The sequence below is a fragment of the Pholis gunnellus genome (genome assembly GCF_910591455.1).
Source record: "Pholis gunnellus genome assembly, chromosome: 3".
In the NCBI taxonomy this organism is placed as follows: domain Eukaryota; kingdom Metazoa; phylum Chordata; class Actinopteri; order Perciformes; family Pholidae; genus Pholis; species Pholis gunnellus.
In genome coordinates, this window is record NC_136529.1 from 5,078,098 (window position 1) to 5,093,495 (window position 15,398).

At 44.7% G+C, this 15,398-nt stretch overlaps 1 protein-coding gene across 1 annotated transcript; it reads left to right on the forward strand.

Moving 5' to 3' along the window:
* The first annotated feature begins 1,812 nt into the window (after positions 1–1,812).
* elk4 (ETS transcription factor ELK4) lies at positions 1,813–15,004 on the forward strand. The gene is made up of 6 exons (XM_079156653.1): positions 1,813–2,010; positions 6,021–6,235; positions 8,967–9,734; positions 10,269–10,508; positions 11,793–11,912; positions 11,991–15,004. The coding sequence occupies exons 2-6, from the start codon at positions 6,029–6,031 to the stop codon at positions 12,087–12,089; spliced, it is 1,434 nt and encodes a 477-aa protein (XP_079012779.1). The 5' UTR covers positions 1,813–2,010; positions 6,021–6,028; the 3' UTR covers positions 12,090–15,004.
* Positions 15,005–15,398: the final 394 nt, after the last annotated feature.

Genomic DNA, 15,398 nt, shown 5'->3' on the forward strand with positions numbered 1-15,398 from the left:
TGTGAACTGCTGAGTCATTGTTGGATGTAATTTGCTGTTTGATTTAAATCTGTTGCTTCTTTCGCGTGTGACTTCTTGTTTTTGAGTCTGTTGTTTGTTCTTTTAATTTAAATGTATTATGCAGCTGTCTTGGCCAGGACTGCTTCAAACAAATAGATTCTGAATCAGAATGGTAATTTACTGGTAAAATAAAGATTAAAAAAACAAAACATAAACCACAGACACACTACCGAGCATCAGTGATATATCAGTGAGGTGGGGCGCCTGCGCAGAGTCCACAGGATACTAAAAAGAGAATGCCAACCCCTGTTCACCCTTCTGCTGTTCACTTCTGACCTCATCCTCCGTACTCCACCATAAAAAACAAATTACATGAAGGCTTGCAACAGCTTGCATTGTGTTGCTGCAAAACAGTGTTGTAGAATGACAATAAATAAACCTTGACTCCTAGAAAAGTTGATTTTGTGTATAGTAATATGCTTGGTCATTTGTCAGTGAGTGGGTGGGTAGTCAAAGTTTAAAAATTGCAGAAACTATTATATTGCTCGTCGGCGGTGCTCATCACTGCTGCAGCTATTCCTCACTTTCTTCCAGGATAGCTGTTCTGACAATAACCAAACAGCTCGCCCATGTGGACAATCTGCAGCCTTCTTAGTGTGAAAGAGATGGTTTACAACTAAATTCCATTAAATGATTTACATCAAATATTGTAAAAGGAATTTGCCTTATGTGTGTGATAGCCCCGTGATAGACTGGTGACCCTGCGTTTGGCCCAATGCAAGCTGGGATAGGCTAAAAATCCTAAAGAGAGTGGGGAAGGAAGAAATGCAGTATGGGAATATGAGGCGCAGGCATTAGATACTTATACTTCCCCCACACAACTCTTTGCTCTCATTCTTGGCATGATGTAATTATAAACAGGTGCCAACCAGATTCTCCCACAATGGATCTGCTTCTAAAATGCTAAATAGTACTGAAATGAGTTGCTCCCTACTTTATTGACCAAATCAAACTATATAACCTGAAGTAGCTGTGATTTATATTGAAATTGAAATATTAACCAACACATTTTTTTGTTTTAATCTTTTGCTGAATCTTTTTTAATTAAGGAGGCGCGCTAAAAGATTTGTTTTGATTTCTTATCAAACTATAACAAATAAAAACAGATTGTTGGCGATAAAAGACTGTAGCAACAAGTTGCAAATCACAAGCCTGCTCTGGAGAAATAAACAGTAGGCTAATTTTATCTGTAGAAAATGTGTGACTGTGTGGTATTTTAAAGTAACAACAAAATAATAAACATCACAACCAGAGAAACAAGACAGGAAGTGATCTCAGCGTGAGTTCGATGACACATTTCGAACACTCGGAAACATCGGAATTTGGAATGACATACACAAACAAGCAAACAGGTGGTACTTTTCTCTTACATGGGGTGCTGAGAGAACGCCGCTCCATAGAGTGAAACAGTGCAGGTTACGTCGACCTATATGAAATAACATTTGCATCACGTGAGAACGTCGATTTAAACGCTCCATTTTCTCGAGATGTTAGTTGTTGTTTTTTTGATATTGTGATAATAATAATAATAACAACAATAATAATAATAATGCTAAAATGCATCATTTACGTGCATTTTTTGCATTGCAAGTCAAAATTTAAAAAAGCTTCAACATTCTACATTAAAAAACAACAGCTTGTCGACTACCAACACACAAAATACCTATTTTGTCTTCGAGTGAACGCCCTCAGAGCAACTTAGAGGCGCGACAGTTGTCGATTATGAGGTGTACGAGGGACATTGAACGCAACATTATTTCCTGTTTTAAGGATATATCGACAGTACAAGCCAAAGGCAGTTTAATGTATTTTATTTCAGGGCATTTCCTTGACACTCAGTTTGAAACTTGTTTCCTGAGCTTTGGCACAATAGAAAGCTTACCGGCAATGTTTTGGGAATATTTCGACGCGGCTCCGCGCCTCGGGAATTCAGCGGGCGGCACGAGCGAGGTAATGTTAGCAGGCGAGCTAACGTGAAGTTAGCTAACAGCTAACTTACACTTGCAGCTAACTAACTTATGTTTAATGCCTTGATTTGTCTGTCTTCTCGTTTGTTTACACACACGTGCAAAACACTAGAGTGGCATTTGTGCCCCAAGTGGAGACTTTACACTGCCGGGAGATAACCGGGAGTCTGTGTTGACGGTAACGAAACTAACGTTATCGTCAACAAGTGGTCTTTTTCTTTAATTTTGCACTGTGTGGGTGCCGGGGCTATCTGACAGTAGGAACCGGTTGCTCCGGTCCGAGTGTTTACAGCGCCTCAATAACGCGTGTTATGTGACTACTTTGACCTAGCTGCCGTTATCTCCGTGCTCCGTGGGTAACGTTTATCAGGCGTTACATAACGTTCATCGGTAATCTTTCTCCCTGGCAGCAGTTTCGACGCTGTCCTATTTTTGTCCCGATATCCGCGGTTTTAACATGACAGTTTGAGACAGATTGTGTGAGGGGGGGGGGGGGTCCTCCAACCCAGCAGGTCTGGATGAGTCAGGGCAGATTTACTCTTCCCCATAAGAAGCTTACGTACACACACACACACACACACACACACACACACACACACTTACACATACACTTGTTGACAGATATTGACATCCTGTAATACACATATTACACTTGTGATACAGTAATACAGCCAAAATACCAAATGAAAATCCAGCAACACGTATCGGTCAGTGTTGGGATATTATTGTCACACAGCAACGTGTGTCGACTGAGTGACAATAACTTCTCCTGTGGCTCTTCTTGGCAATATGAGAAAACCCTCAGCAGTTGGGATGTGTATTGCAAGAAATGTTGTACACAAAGCCTGCGAGGGGGGAGATTTACAAATGAAGGCTGAGCACCAGCAGAATAGAAATCCTTCCCTTTGCAGAAGCAGCAGGCCCTCCATGACATGTGTGAGAGTCACTGCACGGAAACTTCCATTCACATGCATGGCATGTGAACGGGTTGTCGAGAATGTGCTCTAAGCTAGATTATAGAAGGGATGCTTTTATTTATTTTTTTACACCACCACAACAAGAGATGCTGGGATTTAAAATATTCTTTAAATATATACAATAACTGGGTGGGAACACAAGACACCTCATCAGAACATTTGCCGTGAGGCAGGCCTTCATAGATGACCACTGCTGACGTTGGATGGCTCAGGCTATAACGAGTAATACTCCGTAAACATCACATCATCAGTGTATGGGGATCTGGCCGCTGACGAGCACAGAAAATGACTCAAAGGTTAAGACCTCTGGTCCTGACGAGGTATCGTGTTCTACCTTGATGGAGGAATGTTGCAGAAAAAACAATATCTATTGTTGTTGATTATAAGTGTACACACTGGTGGGGGAGGTGTAACTATTGTTTTGTTGTTCCTGCAACCAACTGTGTCGGCAATATGTCTCTCTTTGTTGTTATTTCCAGTATTGATCTGATTCCAGCATCCCGGGTATGTCTTAAGTTGTAAACATGCAGTTGTCTTGATCATTACATTAGGTCTGTGTTGCCTTTATGGAAGTTTACTCAAATCAAGGTTTTTGTGTGAAGTCTGGTTGTTCTGTTTCCTGGACAGCAACAATGTTGCCAAGATGCCAACACATGTCCGTGTTACTGCAAATATAGCAGAATTGTTGACATGCAAGCAGTAAGGAATGAGATGATGTGAGGTATGAGAGGTCGTAATAGGAAAAGCACAGGTGTATTCAATAACATTAATGATAGGGATATTGTGCACACTGGGATAATATGCCATCGTTAATGTTATCAATTTCACCTGTGCTCGTCCTACTATGACAAGTCAAAGTCTGGCGTAAAAAGAAAAAAAAGGACCACCGTCAGACTCCCCCCCCCCCCCCCCCCCCTCCATCCACCAGATCCAAACACTACCGAACCATCAGGAAGTAGGTTTCCTCCTCTGTCGTCTCTCCCAACAACTGCAAGCTGTCAGGATGCGGAGAGACAGCAGGACGAGGAGCACCGGCTCTCTACGAGACACTTAATAGTTATGTAGTGCTTGATGTTTCTAAAAATACCCTCCCACACCAATAGCCTACATAAATACCTACCCTGTCCCCACTTTTGGGTTCACTCTGTTTGCCGCTGACAGCGTGAACCCAACCCGACTATCATCTGTTTTTTTTATCTGCAGGCGAGCCTTTCCTCTGGTGGAAAGAGTAGCCTGTCACCGGTCCTCTGGACAACATGTAATTATGTGACCCCCTTCAGAGGTGCACCCAGCTGAGTTGGCATGTTGGAAGGATTGCAATTAATGCAGGGGTTGAGATTGACCCACTCAAAGTGGGATGCACCAGTTCTCCCCTTGTCGGCGCTGGCTTATTCCAGGCGCAGATGGGATCGGGAGCGTAGACTCTTGAGGCCACAAAATGAAACGCACCCTAAAAGAATCAAAGGGAGTAACACATAAGCGAGGGGCACGTCAATCAAGCCTGTTCTGTACACGCCCACACAGCCCTGAGAGGAGGTCTAATCAGCCTAAGTGGAAACACCTGAGTGTGTGTGCGCCACAGGTGTTTATAGCCTTTAAGCTCAGCATAGGATAGCTGAGCATGTGCAACAAAAATAAGTGTAAAGGCTGCAACAAAGCCACTGGAAAATATCAAAGAAAAGGCTAGACGGGGGGGGGGGGGGTGCATCTTAGCTGAGATGAGGGTTACAATTAAGGCAGTACAGTAAAACACAAGCATGAGTAATAAAGCTGCTTTTCCTTTTTCATTGGGCCGTGTGCAACCTACAGTTTAGCCCTAACTTTTACAGCAGTCCCAATAAAAGCTGGTCAGCTGTCAGAGTAATCTAACCCTTGTTGTTCTTTGTACGGCTGCATGATACAGTATGTAGGTTATAATCACATATATTTGTTTGAAGTTTGTACAGTAGCAATTACACGGCAAGAATTGTGGAGTATTGACAAGTCTGCAGTATTTAGCCAGCTCATTTAATGTACAATGCCTTCTGTAGTTGAACATAGTCAATGTAATGTTCTCTGTGAAATGGTTCGGTGCTTTTGTAATGATAACATTGAAAAATAGTCATTTTATTTCCACTATACCCTCATGCAAGGCTTACAATCCTCGCAGCAGCTTTTCCTCTGCCGCTGTGGTTTGAATTAACTTCTCCATGAATGTCATTCTTTGCCTCTCACTGTGAGGGGCATTTCACTTCCATGGCCATGATGCTGCTTTGCTGCTCTTTTTAGAAGCCAGATGTGAGCAAGATGTCTGGCCTCCACTCGGCCGAGTCAGAAGCCACATCACAGTGCTACACGCTATGGGTATCCTGAAAAGAAAAGGAGAAAAGGATTTATGATTAGCTGTCATTTTCTTTTTTTCTGGCTTATCGTGAGTGATGTGACCGTATTTCATACTGTCGACGTAATGAGAATAGAACCACTCGTTACCGTCTGAACAGCCTTGGTCCTCAGAAAGCTAAAAACCCTGGACTGTAGGGGGGCCGCTAGCCTTTAATATCCACTCCAGCTCTTCAAGGGATACATTTACGCTCTGGGCTCCAGAACCTTCCCTAAAGGGAATTGCGTGGAAGGTGTTTGACTTCATCCAGCTGTTAATGAAACTGCTCTTTTTGTTCAGAAGGGTGGATGGTGGCATTATCATCCTGGAAAGTGGGCACCACATGGGGGGGAACCACGTTTGTACCAGACGGTGCACATGGGCTTGTAAAACAGCCTCTTGTTCCTTGGCTGTTGAATATCCATTTACAGCAATTCTGCCACATTTCTGCTCGTACTTTCAGGTGTCCAGCGGCCTTTGAGGTTTGAGGGGTTTCTTCGGCTTTTTAAAGATACAGGCGATGATGACTACGATCAAGTCTCTCCATTGAGGAGCAATGGGATGGGACTTTGTGCTCAGAAAGTGAAAATGTACCACTTTTGTGCCGTGGGTCCATGAGTCTGATGATTTTTCTCCTCTCTGTTTTTTTTTCCCCAGTGAGAGACATGGACAACTCTGTCACCCTGTGGCAGTTCCTTCTCCAGCTCCTATTGGATTCCAGTAATGACCAGCTGATCTGCTGGACCAATGAGGAAGGCGAGTTTAAACTGCTGCAGGCAGAGGAGGTGGCTCGGCTGTGGGGAGCCCGCAAGAACAAGCCCAACATGAACTATGACAAACTGAGCAGGGCCCTCAGATACTACTACGACAAGGTAAACACGTCAAACCCTCCCCCCCCCCTGTCCGATGCACAGCAGTCCGATGCACAGCAGTGGGTTCTGGGTGATCGAAAGTTCAGCCTTTTGGTTCTACACCACACAATGACTATGCTATCACCACAAGACCAATATCGGTTCAACCATTAGCCAGCTGCTGTCTGTGCTCCACACATTGTGGTTTTCCTACATTTCCCAGCCTTGTCATTCCCACAGGAGTCCTGATTGGCCACACAACCTAACTAACTAGCCAATAACCTCGCCTCACTCCGACACAAACCGTTAGCATGTGTTCTCCAGCTTTGTCAGACGTCAGACCGATCGCAGCCTTTTCTGTTGTTTTTGTTTGATGTTGGTCTCTTCGGTCACAAACCCCCCGTTAGCGGACTCTGGTGCTATTTAACGACTTTGCTACTCGCCGACTATCTAGCCGGCCACGCTTGGGTTTGTTGCTTTTGCCGCTGGTAGTGTGAACTCATCAGACTGGCAGAAAAGCTAATCCAGTATGTTTACCTTTTTGACCGTCGGGCATTTCTTGATATCGCGACAGCGATGAAACACTTTCATCCAGTCAAACTGAAATGGTGTGAGAAGATGCGGTGTGTGTGTGTGTGTGTGTGTGTGTGTGTGTGTGTGTGTGTGTGTGTGTGTGTGTGTGTGTGTGTGTGTGTGTGTGTGTGTGTGTGTGTGTGTGTGTGTGTGTGTGTGTGTGTGTGTGTGCTGAGGAACGTCTTCACAGATGTTTTGTAGTGCTGCTGACAGCAGGATTGTCATCACGCCTGGTTCCAGAGTGAAATTAGTGGGGGTGCACAAGCAAGAGAAGAAGTGCTTTTTTCAAATAATCTCAGTAAGTATGGCTCTAATGGCACTACAGCAACAAAACACAATACACAGTTAGACTTAAGTATTTACCGGTACAATGCATTTCACCGTTAAATAACTGAAATGGGTAAAGAGTAAAGAATTAAAGATGGTGCACCCTGATTAAACTGCCGTGGTGCGCTCTGGCTCCAGACCTGCAAACATAGAGGTTTAACGGCTCCTTCAAACCAGCAGGGTTCTCATTATTAAATTTTTTTCATCTGCATCAACAATTACTTGATGAGTTAGCCAATCTCCAAATTTAATTGCAAACAGGCATCTTTATACTCGGCCAAAGAGAGTTAGAGAGGGAAGACCCCACTCAGTTGGTTGTATTGTGACATGGTTGTGTTACTTGTAATACACAAGCCCGGTACGTTGTAGTCAGACAGCAGGCCAACACTGACCAACAGCTGTTAGCAGATAGTAAATAAAAGTCCCAATCCCTCAGTTCTACTCTTAAGAAGATCACATCAAGAGCTTAGTCGGGATCACTCAGGACCGAGCATGCAGCCTGTTCTGTCTAATGTTTAATTTAATCTAATTTGCTAATGTTAGCTCAGCAGCTACGGCGCACACTGATACCTGGTGATATCTTCACATTTAGTTGTCAGACACACAACTCACCAGATGTTTGTCTTTATTACCCAAAGTAGACAACTACATATTAGTGTTAGGGTTTTATAGATACTAGTACTATTATTGATACTCTTATCAGTTCTTTTTGATTATTTTGTGAGGAAATCAACATTGTTTTCTTAATCATAAGTAAACAAATAGTCTTTCTTCGACTGCTAGGAAGCAGACATGTTTAAATAACTCACTATTTTTGACTATACCATTTTAATGTCAAATGTAAATCTGAGAACTTTCCTACAGGGAGGAGTATATTATTATTATTATTATTATTATTATTATTATATAAAGGTATATTTGGAGTTGAGCGCCTCGGTCGTCTCCCGACAGTAAAGAAGCTTTTATTGTTGGGGTGTGTTGGCTGGACTAGCAGCTTCAACACTAACTTCTAACCACACAGCTGCTCCTCTTATTAATAACTGTGTGTCAAACAATTCAATATACACTGACTGACTTCTTAGTGGTTACCTACATCCCTTTGACTCCTCTGTTGAGAAGAGGTGCAGGTCTTTAACAGTAGACAGCCTCTCCTCTGTCATGTTAGCGTTAGCTGTAGCTGCTAGCGTGAGGGGTGTTGGGCTTTACTATCACTGAATGTGTGCTGCAGTAAATCGGTCTGATTGTCTCGGTAAAGACAGCTGTAAGAGTGTACACTGGTATTGTGCCCCACTCCCGCTCTAAAAGATAATAAAGGAAGTGATCAGATGGTTTGTCATGTGCATAATGCAATCATATTTTCAGTCAGTCAGTCATAATTCAACCAATTACACAATGCCAAAGTTACATAACTGCTTGTGTTTTGAAGCAGCATCTGGAGACTCTGGAGTGGATCGCTTCCTTTGCTGTTTTCAAAGCACAAGTTAATGCGTCTCAGAATGGTTACAGTCGCTGCTCAGCGACATGCGGACTAGAGGGAGAGTGCTGTCTGTCTCCCACTCTGCTTGTGGTTTGGCAGCAGCACAGCCTGACCTCGTGGGCGTTGTGGGCACGGCCGCGCTGGTATGTTCGGTGCAGACGGGGAGGACAGAGCTGTCCCACGTACAAGGCCTTTTTTATGTGGTCTCTCTTCTATTTTTTACCCCTAGTGACTCTGTGGTAGAGGCGTACTGCGTGAGGGAATGTCTTGTTTATGCTCACACTGTGTTTTCTGGCTGAATAAAAATAAATGTATTTATTTATTTTTTATTCACCAAGAGCATAAACTTAACATCTGCTTTTCTGTGTGTTACAGAACATCATAAAGAAGGTGAACGGTCAGAAGTTTGTCTATCGCTTCGTGTCCTATCCTGACATCCTCAAAGGAGAGGTCCCTACCCGAGCCGAGGGCGGGGAGGTGGGCGCTGGGGGGTCCCCTCACCTGTTGAAGAGGGCCGACAGCAGCCCGCAGGAGGGCGAGTCAGGTGACCGCAGTAGCACAGCAGCACTGGGCTCCAGCAACAAGCAGTCGAACCGCAACGACTACATCCACTCCGGCCTGTACACCTCCTTCACCCTCAACTCGCTGCAAAATGGACGCCAGCTCTTCAAGTCCATCAAAATAGAGAACCCGGCAGAGAAGTTGGCCGACAAGAGAGGTCTCGCCGCCGCGGCCCAGAGCCGGGAGCAGTCGCCTCAGCCGCAGCAGCAGCCGGTCGCTCTGCCGTCCGTCATCAAGTTTGGAAACGCCCCTCCGAAGCCAGCACCAGCACAGTCCACTAAGGTTGCCATGGAGCCGACCCTGATGTCCCACCACTTGGATTCCCTGCGAGCCCCCCCCCAGAGGGCCGGGGACATCCGCACACACTCCTCCCTGCAGTCCCAGTCGTTCTACTTATTTGAGCACATCCGCCCAGCGGAGCCGACGTTCAGCCTGCCGGACCTGATCTCGGACAGCCCGTCCCCGAGCCTCGTGCCCGACTCGTCCCAGGAGCTGGTGATCGACAGCGACATGGAGTCGGGATCTTCTCAACCCGCAGACGTTCAGGCACCAGACCGCTCAGACGCTCAGGCGCGTGAGAAGGCTAGTATACATACAAACACATCTCACACAATGCTACTTTAATAATAGGACATTCTAAAGGCCCTGAAAACACATATTCTCAATCAGCTTCTGGCTGTAATCTTCAGGGACCTAAATGAACCCAAAGTTACAATAGTTTGGGTTATTTATTTCACTCTGTTTTTGAATGAATCCCACTCATGATGTCACATATTCCTGTGCACCAATCAGATTCAATTCAATGGCAATCTGGTGACAGTTGTGGGGTCGTTTACTTCCATCAGACCACAAATCTGATCAAAACACACCGACACAGACCTGATGAAGTAGAGTGGCTCAGTTTTTGAGTGATGTACACTTAATAAATAATAACTAAGTCAGTTAAGATGTCGATTTGATGATTCCTAGAATCATCCAGATTACAGTTTCTTCTGATACCGTTGAACTGTGTATACGACCTAAAGCACACAAACACCTCTTCTATTGACCCAGATGTTATTGTAGGACTAAGTGTGAGACGTGTGTAGAAACTGTTACCCGTCTGTCGTCCACCAGGTGGACAGTGGCCTTGGTTTGTCCGGAGACGAGACCAGTTACGTGGACGCCGAAACCAGTTCGTCGTCGCTGAGCAGCAGCACCACGCTCAGCACTCTGAGCTCGGGGAAGTCACGCAAGCCGCCGAAAATCCTGCAGATCAGCCCGCCAACTCTGCTGGTCACCGCCTCCGACTTCTCCCCCATGAACCTCTGCAGCCCGTCTCTACCCACGGCCTCTCTCACACCAGCAATGCTGCAGGTGAGAGCGTGGACCCGCCCTCCTCCGGTAGTGGCGCACATCTATGGCACACTTTGATGGTGCGCCATAGATTAGAGTGCTACAGTGCTGCATGAATTCAAATCAAATCTTTACTGAATTTACAATGAAGTGTATTCTTGCGCTCTGCATTAACCGTCCATCAAGACATTACCCAGTAGGCTTGTTGTTTCATTATGATTCAATCATCCAAACGAGTCATTTACCGATAACAGATTTGTGGTTTAGATCTTAGATCATAGAAGTTGTACAAAGCATAGTTCTGCCTGTTGAAGCAGTTTAGATCCTTTCTCTAACGTTTATATAGGCGGATTAAAGAATATGAATAGGAAATAGGCTGCATATGACAGGTACCAGGTGTCTGCTGTGCAGTTATTTGTCTTAACTGGACAGAACCCAGAATAGACATTGCACAGAGAACCTCCAGCAGCTACTGATCCTGACCAGCAGGTGGCAGCAGTGCAGCAGCACTCTGTAATGCCTGGCTGTTGGGTTTTTGTTTTTGTGGTTTACTTGTTCCCGCTAATGCCATTTGCTCAACACATGACTGTGTGTGTGCTCCTGCTGCTACTACAATTTCAAGTCTAATTAGATTTGCTGGTTCAGGCAATCCATTGTTTATTCTGTCCCTCCCCAGCAGGTCAGGTCAGGTTTGATCACAAGATCTAGCGTCAGACCGCCAGTCAGCTCACATATGAAGGAGTTCCTCTCTCTGGTCAGTCTCTGATCGGCTTTAGGCATGAGATCAACAGCCATGTGTCCAGTATCTTCAATCTAGCTCACCAGAGTTTCTAATTCTATTTCTAATTAACAGGTCCTTAAACTGTTTATATTCACATTAATCTCATGAGCACACGGTAAGTTCTGTGGAACTCATTAACGCTTTTGTTCATGGATGTGGCCCGGTAGCTTTGTGGGAAGACGTCGTCCCAATTCCTAATCCCGCCCACTAAACCTTTGATTGGTCAACTGGTTCTCCAACCGGTGGAAAGAGCAACACCACCGTGCCTATTTGAGTTGCTGATTCAGAGGTCAGGAACATGGCTAATAGTTGTCCAATATTCATTTTTTTTAACATAAACACATGTAAATGTTAAGGATCCCTCAAAATAGTTTGTTCAAGAACTGTGATCAAGATGCTGAGCGGGAGAGTTAACGGTTGAAAACCAAACTGCTCCGTCTGATGAACAAACCTGCATCTCAAAGCCGCCGATATCGGCCATGCTGTCGGCACTGAGTCTGTCTTGTTTGTCCCCCCCCCCCCAGACTCCCACTCTGCTGCTGACTCCCAGCCCTCTGCTGTCCAACATCCACTTCTGGAGCACGCTCAGTCCAGTCGCTCCCCTCAGCCCCGCCACGCGACGCCAGGGAGCCCACCTGTTCCAAGTGAGTAGACTAGAGTCTCTTTTCAGTTCTCTCTATTTCTCCAACGCGTCCTAACACACACACACTGCTCTGTTCCAGTTTCCGTCGGTCCTCACCCCTCAGTTCCAGATCCCCGTACACAGCCTGGATGGGACCAACACGCCCGGCCCCATCACCCCAGACCCTCAGAGGACATAGGATGAACAATGTCACCGCATGACAGCCAGACACCATCCCCATCTTTCTGCTGCCCCACGTCAAGGACAAATACGTGGGAGCTGAGTCATTGCCATTCCTCATCGCTCTGGTGCTTTAAAGTTCACACTACAGTGAGACGTGCGGAGGGAGGGTCTGGAGAGACGTCGGCGGTCCGGGTTTGACGCATTCGGTTTGTTTTTAGAACCTTTTACACCCAGACGTATACCATTCTGCACTCGCATACATTAACTCCATCGCCCCTCATGCACGTATAGAATCATTGTGTTTGACATTTTGGGATCCTCAAGTCCCAACAGTTGGAAAGGAGAGAGGAATCTCCATGGCAACAGTTGGCGCATGTGGATTGGACCCTCGGCAGCGACAATCTGCTTCACACACGGACACGCAGACCACATATCTGAATCTTTCCTTTTACAGAGTCTCCTTCTCGTCTTGGGCAACAGTGTTGCCGCCAAAAGAAGATGCTGACGATGCTTCTGTTCCTTTTTGTGCTCCGTCCTTTAACTTTTACTCTCGTTGAAGGGTAGTGCTTTAACCTGATAATGTGCACGTTTACCTGCAAACTGTTTTTGTCTTTTACCCAGCGCTCAACCTCGACTCACCTGCCTCAGTGTGAAGTGTTGGCTAGCTATAGCCGTACCAACAGGACTTTCTTATTGTGACATGTGGCCATAATCTGAGCTTAAACCTTTAACCATGCCTGTGTGTGTGTGTGTGTGTGTGTGTATGTATATATATATATATATATATATATATATATATATATATACACACACAGTAGAATAGCCCCTCCAGCCAGTCAGCTTTCAGGTGAGAACAGAAAGTGACTCCTCCTCTCTGTGCATCGACTCTGAAAGCAACAGATCTGCTGTTGCCTTCTTTTAAACCAGCTCCACATTGTTGAAGGCAGCTGTGCTAGAATACTACTTGGCTGGTGAGCAGTGGCCTCCTGGAGGTTTTCCGCTGGTTGCCTGGCAACTGCTCTTGGCCAAAAAGTAGTTCCAGCACACCCGTAAAACCCGTCTTTTACACGTTTTACGTGATTCAACACGTTCATCAGTAAGTTTGAGAGGTGGAGCCAGGCTAACCGGCTGCTGACACCAGCTTCGTATTTACCATACCATCCCCATGATGATCATGATACCATGAGAACGGTGTCAGTCTTATCTAACTTTTGGCAACATTTCTTAAAATGTGGACCTTGAAACCTTGTTGATAGTCCACAGCTCAGCTCTGTATTCTTTGTTCTAAATGAATGGGGCTCTGATAAATGTCAGTAAAGTAGTCAGTATTTGAAATCTCAGACGGAACCTCCAGATCTATGTGGCTAAACTCTCGACAGTCTAGCCTTAACCTTTGCCAAGCCTTAGCCACCTTTACTCCAGAGGACTGTAGAACAACACCTCCTGGAGCATCGGAGCAGCGTCCCTAAAGCCCCTCGAGATGATCAGCCATGAAAGGTTCACACCTGTTTTGTAAGATACTTTTGAAGCCATAAGTCTGAGACACAGACTCGAGACCTAGATACCACATTTCTATACTATTACATGTGAAAAATCGCACTTGTTTACATGATGCTTGGAAAGTGTTTCTTTACCCAAGTGTCCCTTTCTAACCCAGGGATGGATGACCCCCCCCCCGTCACATAGATAAACGGTGCCTTACCACAGCCGAGCCCAAGTCCAGCTCCCGATTATGGATGGAGTTGTGTCATTTACCCAGTGCACACGAGTGTTTCCTGTTTGTCTTTATGCCGTATCTTTGACCAAACGAGAGCCCCAGGAAGCTCGGGGCTATTTCTTTGCGGCTCGCCCGCAGCGTATCACAGCGTATCATATCGAAGGAACCTTTTTCGGGATGCATAAATGTACATACAGGCTGCAACATGGCTTAATACGCAGAGCGTGTAAATCTAATCGGGCCATGTTTTTAGAGTTGGCAGCCGTGTCTCTTTCCAAACTGCTTGTAAGTGTTTGTGATTGCAGATTTACTCAGAAAGTATATAAATATAGATATAAAGCCTGTTATTTTTTTGTGTAATCTTTGATTTTCCTGTGACACCGATAGAACTATAAGATTGATTTCTATTTTTGTAAGGGCCAGATAGTTGGACGTCTGCTATGTTGGGCTTCTCTTTGTGCATGTGTGTTTCCTCATGTCCTTTTCCTCTGGTGTATTTGGGAGGCGGCAGCCCCACGGTGGCATTGGCTATATTTTGGGAATTAAAGCCTTATGGGGGAGAAATCTAAATCTATGTTTTATATGTAAAGTGTTTTGATAATGTCGTGATGGAACGTTTGCACTTAAGACTTGGGGGGTTCCTGTAATATTGGATTCTGTCGCTTTTCTACGACTCTGGTTTCCTCTTTGATGAAAAGCGTTTGCTTAATGACACATGTATATTTTCCCAAAGGGACGATAAAATGATGCACTTCGTATTTTATACAGTAAATCTGACCTTTTACAATATATAGCAAACAATTTACAAGGATTTGTGATTAGGCACAACCACAAAATATTTATTTTTTAGAATTTATAGTGAAGCCCAATAGAATTGGCAGCCTTTATTGCATTTTTGCAGTAACTTTGATAAAGAACAAAATAGCTAATAATAATAGCTAATTACCCCAAAGCCCCTCCAGTCAGTCTTGTTTTAGCATATTTCTTCATTTGTACCGTCTGATGATGTTTTCCCCTCAACTTACCCTGAAATGTAAAAATGTCCTTTGAAAAAGAAAGTTTTTGCTTTGTTCTGTCCCGTTTTCTATTTGTTTGATGCTTTTTCAGATGTTTACAAGCTACTTGTCTTAAGTGGCATATTGATGTTTGAGAGGTGTAGAGAAATTGTTTATAGTGGGAGAGATAGGTGAGACCAATAAAAGATCTCTTCACTCCTTACGGCTCTGTATTCTGCCATTGCATCATATGTTATTAACGTCTGCCACCAGGTATTACTAACAGCAGTACTTCCACAGGGCTGATGTGAGTCCCAGTTTAACAGCAGCAACCGAATGTGCTGCAGATGTTTCGCCATTAAACAGAGCAGACATCATGCGAGACCACTCGCATTCATACTGAAAACGGCAATACTTGATCATTGAAGTGTCTTTTGAATCAAGCTGCAGCAGAGATGAGGTGCTGCAAAAGATGATCGTGACAAAAAAATTGAATTGACCCTCGTGCCTCACATGCTCACGTCAGGACCAGAAGAAACATGTCTGCATCATACAAATGTTATATATTAATATTGTTTCGCACTTTCACTGAGTTGTTTAACCAACATCAGTT

Bases quoted from the DNA above. Each gene is read 5' to 3' on its own strand.
- elk4 (XM_079156653.1), top strand. From the start codon at position 6,029: ATGGACAACTCTGTCACCCTGTGGCAGTTCCTTCTCCAGCTCCTATTG. The intron at 9,735-10,268 runs GCTAGTATACAT...GTCGTCCACCAG, and splicing joins ACGCTCAGGCGCGTGAGAAG to GTGGACAGTGGCCTTGGTTT. The intron at 10,509-11,792 runs GTGAGAGCGTGG...CCCCCCCCCCAG, and splicing joins TCACACCAGCAATGCTGCAG to ACTCCCACTCTGCTGCTGAC.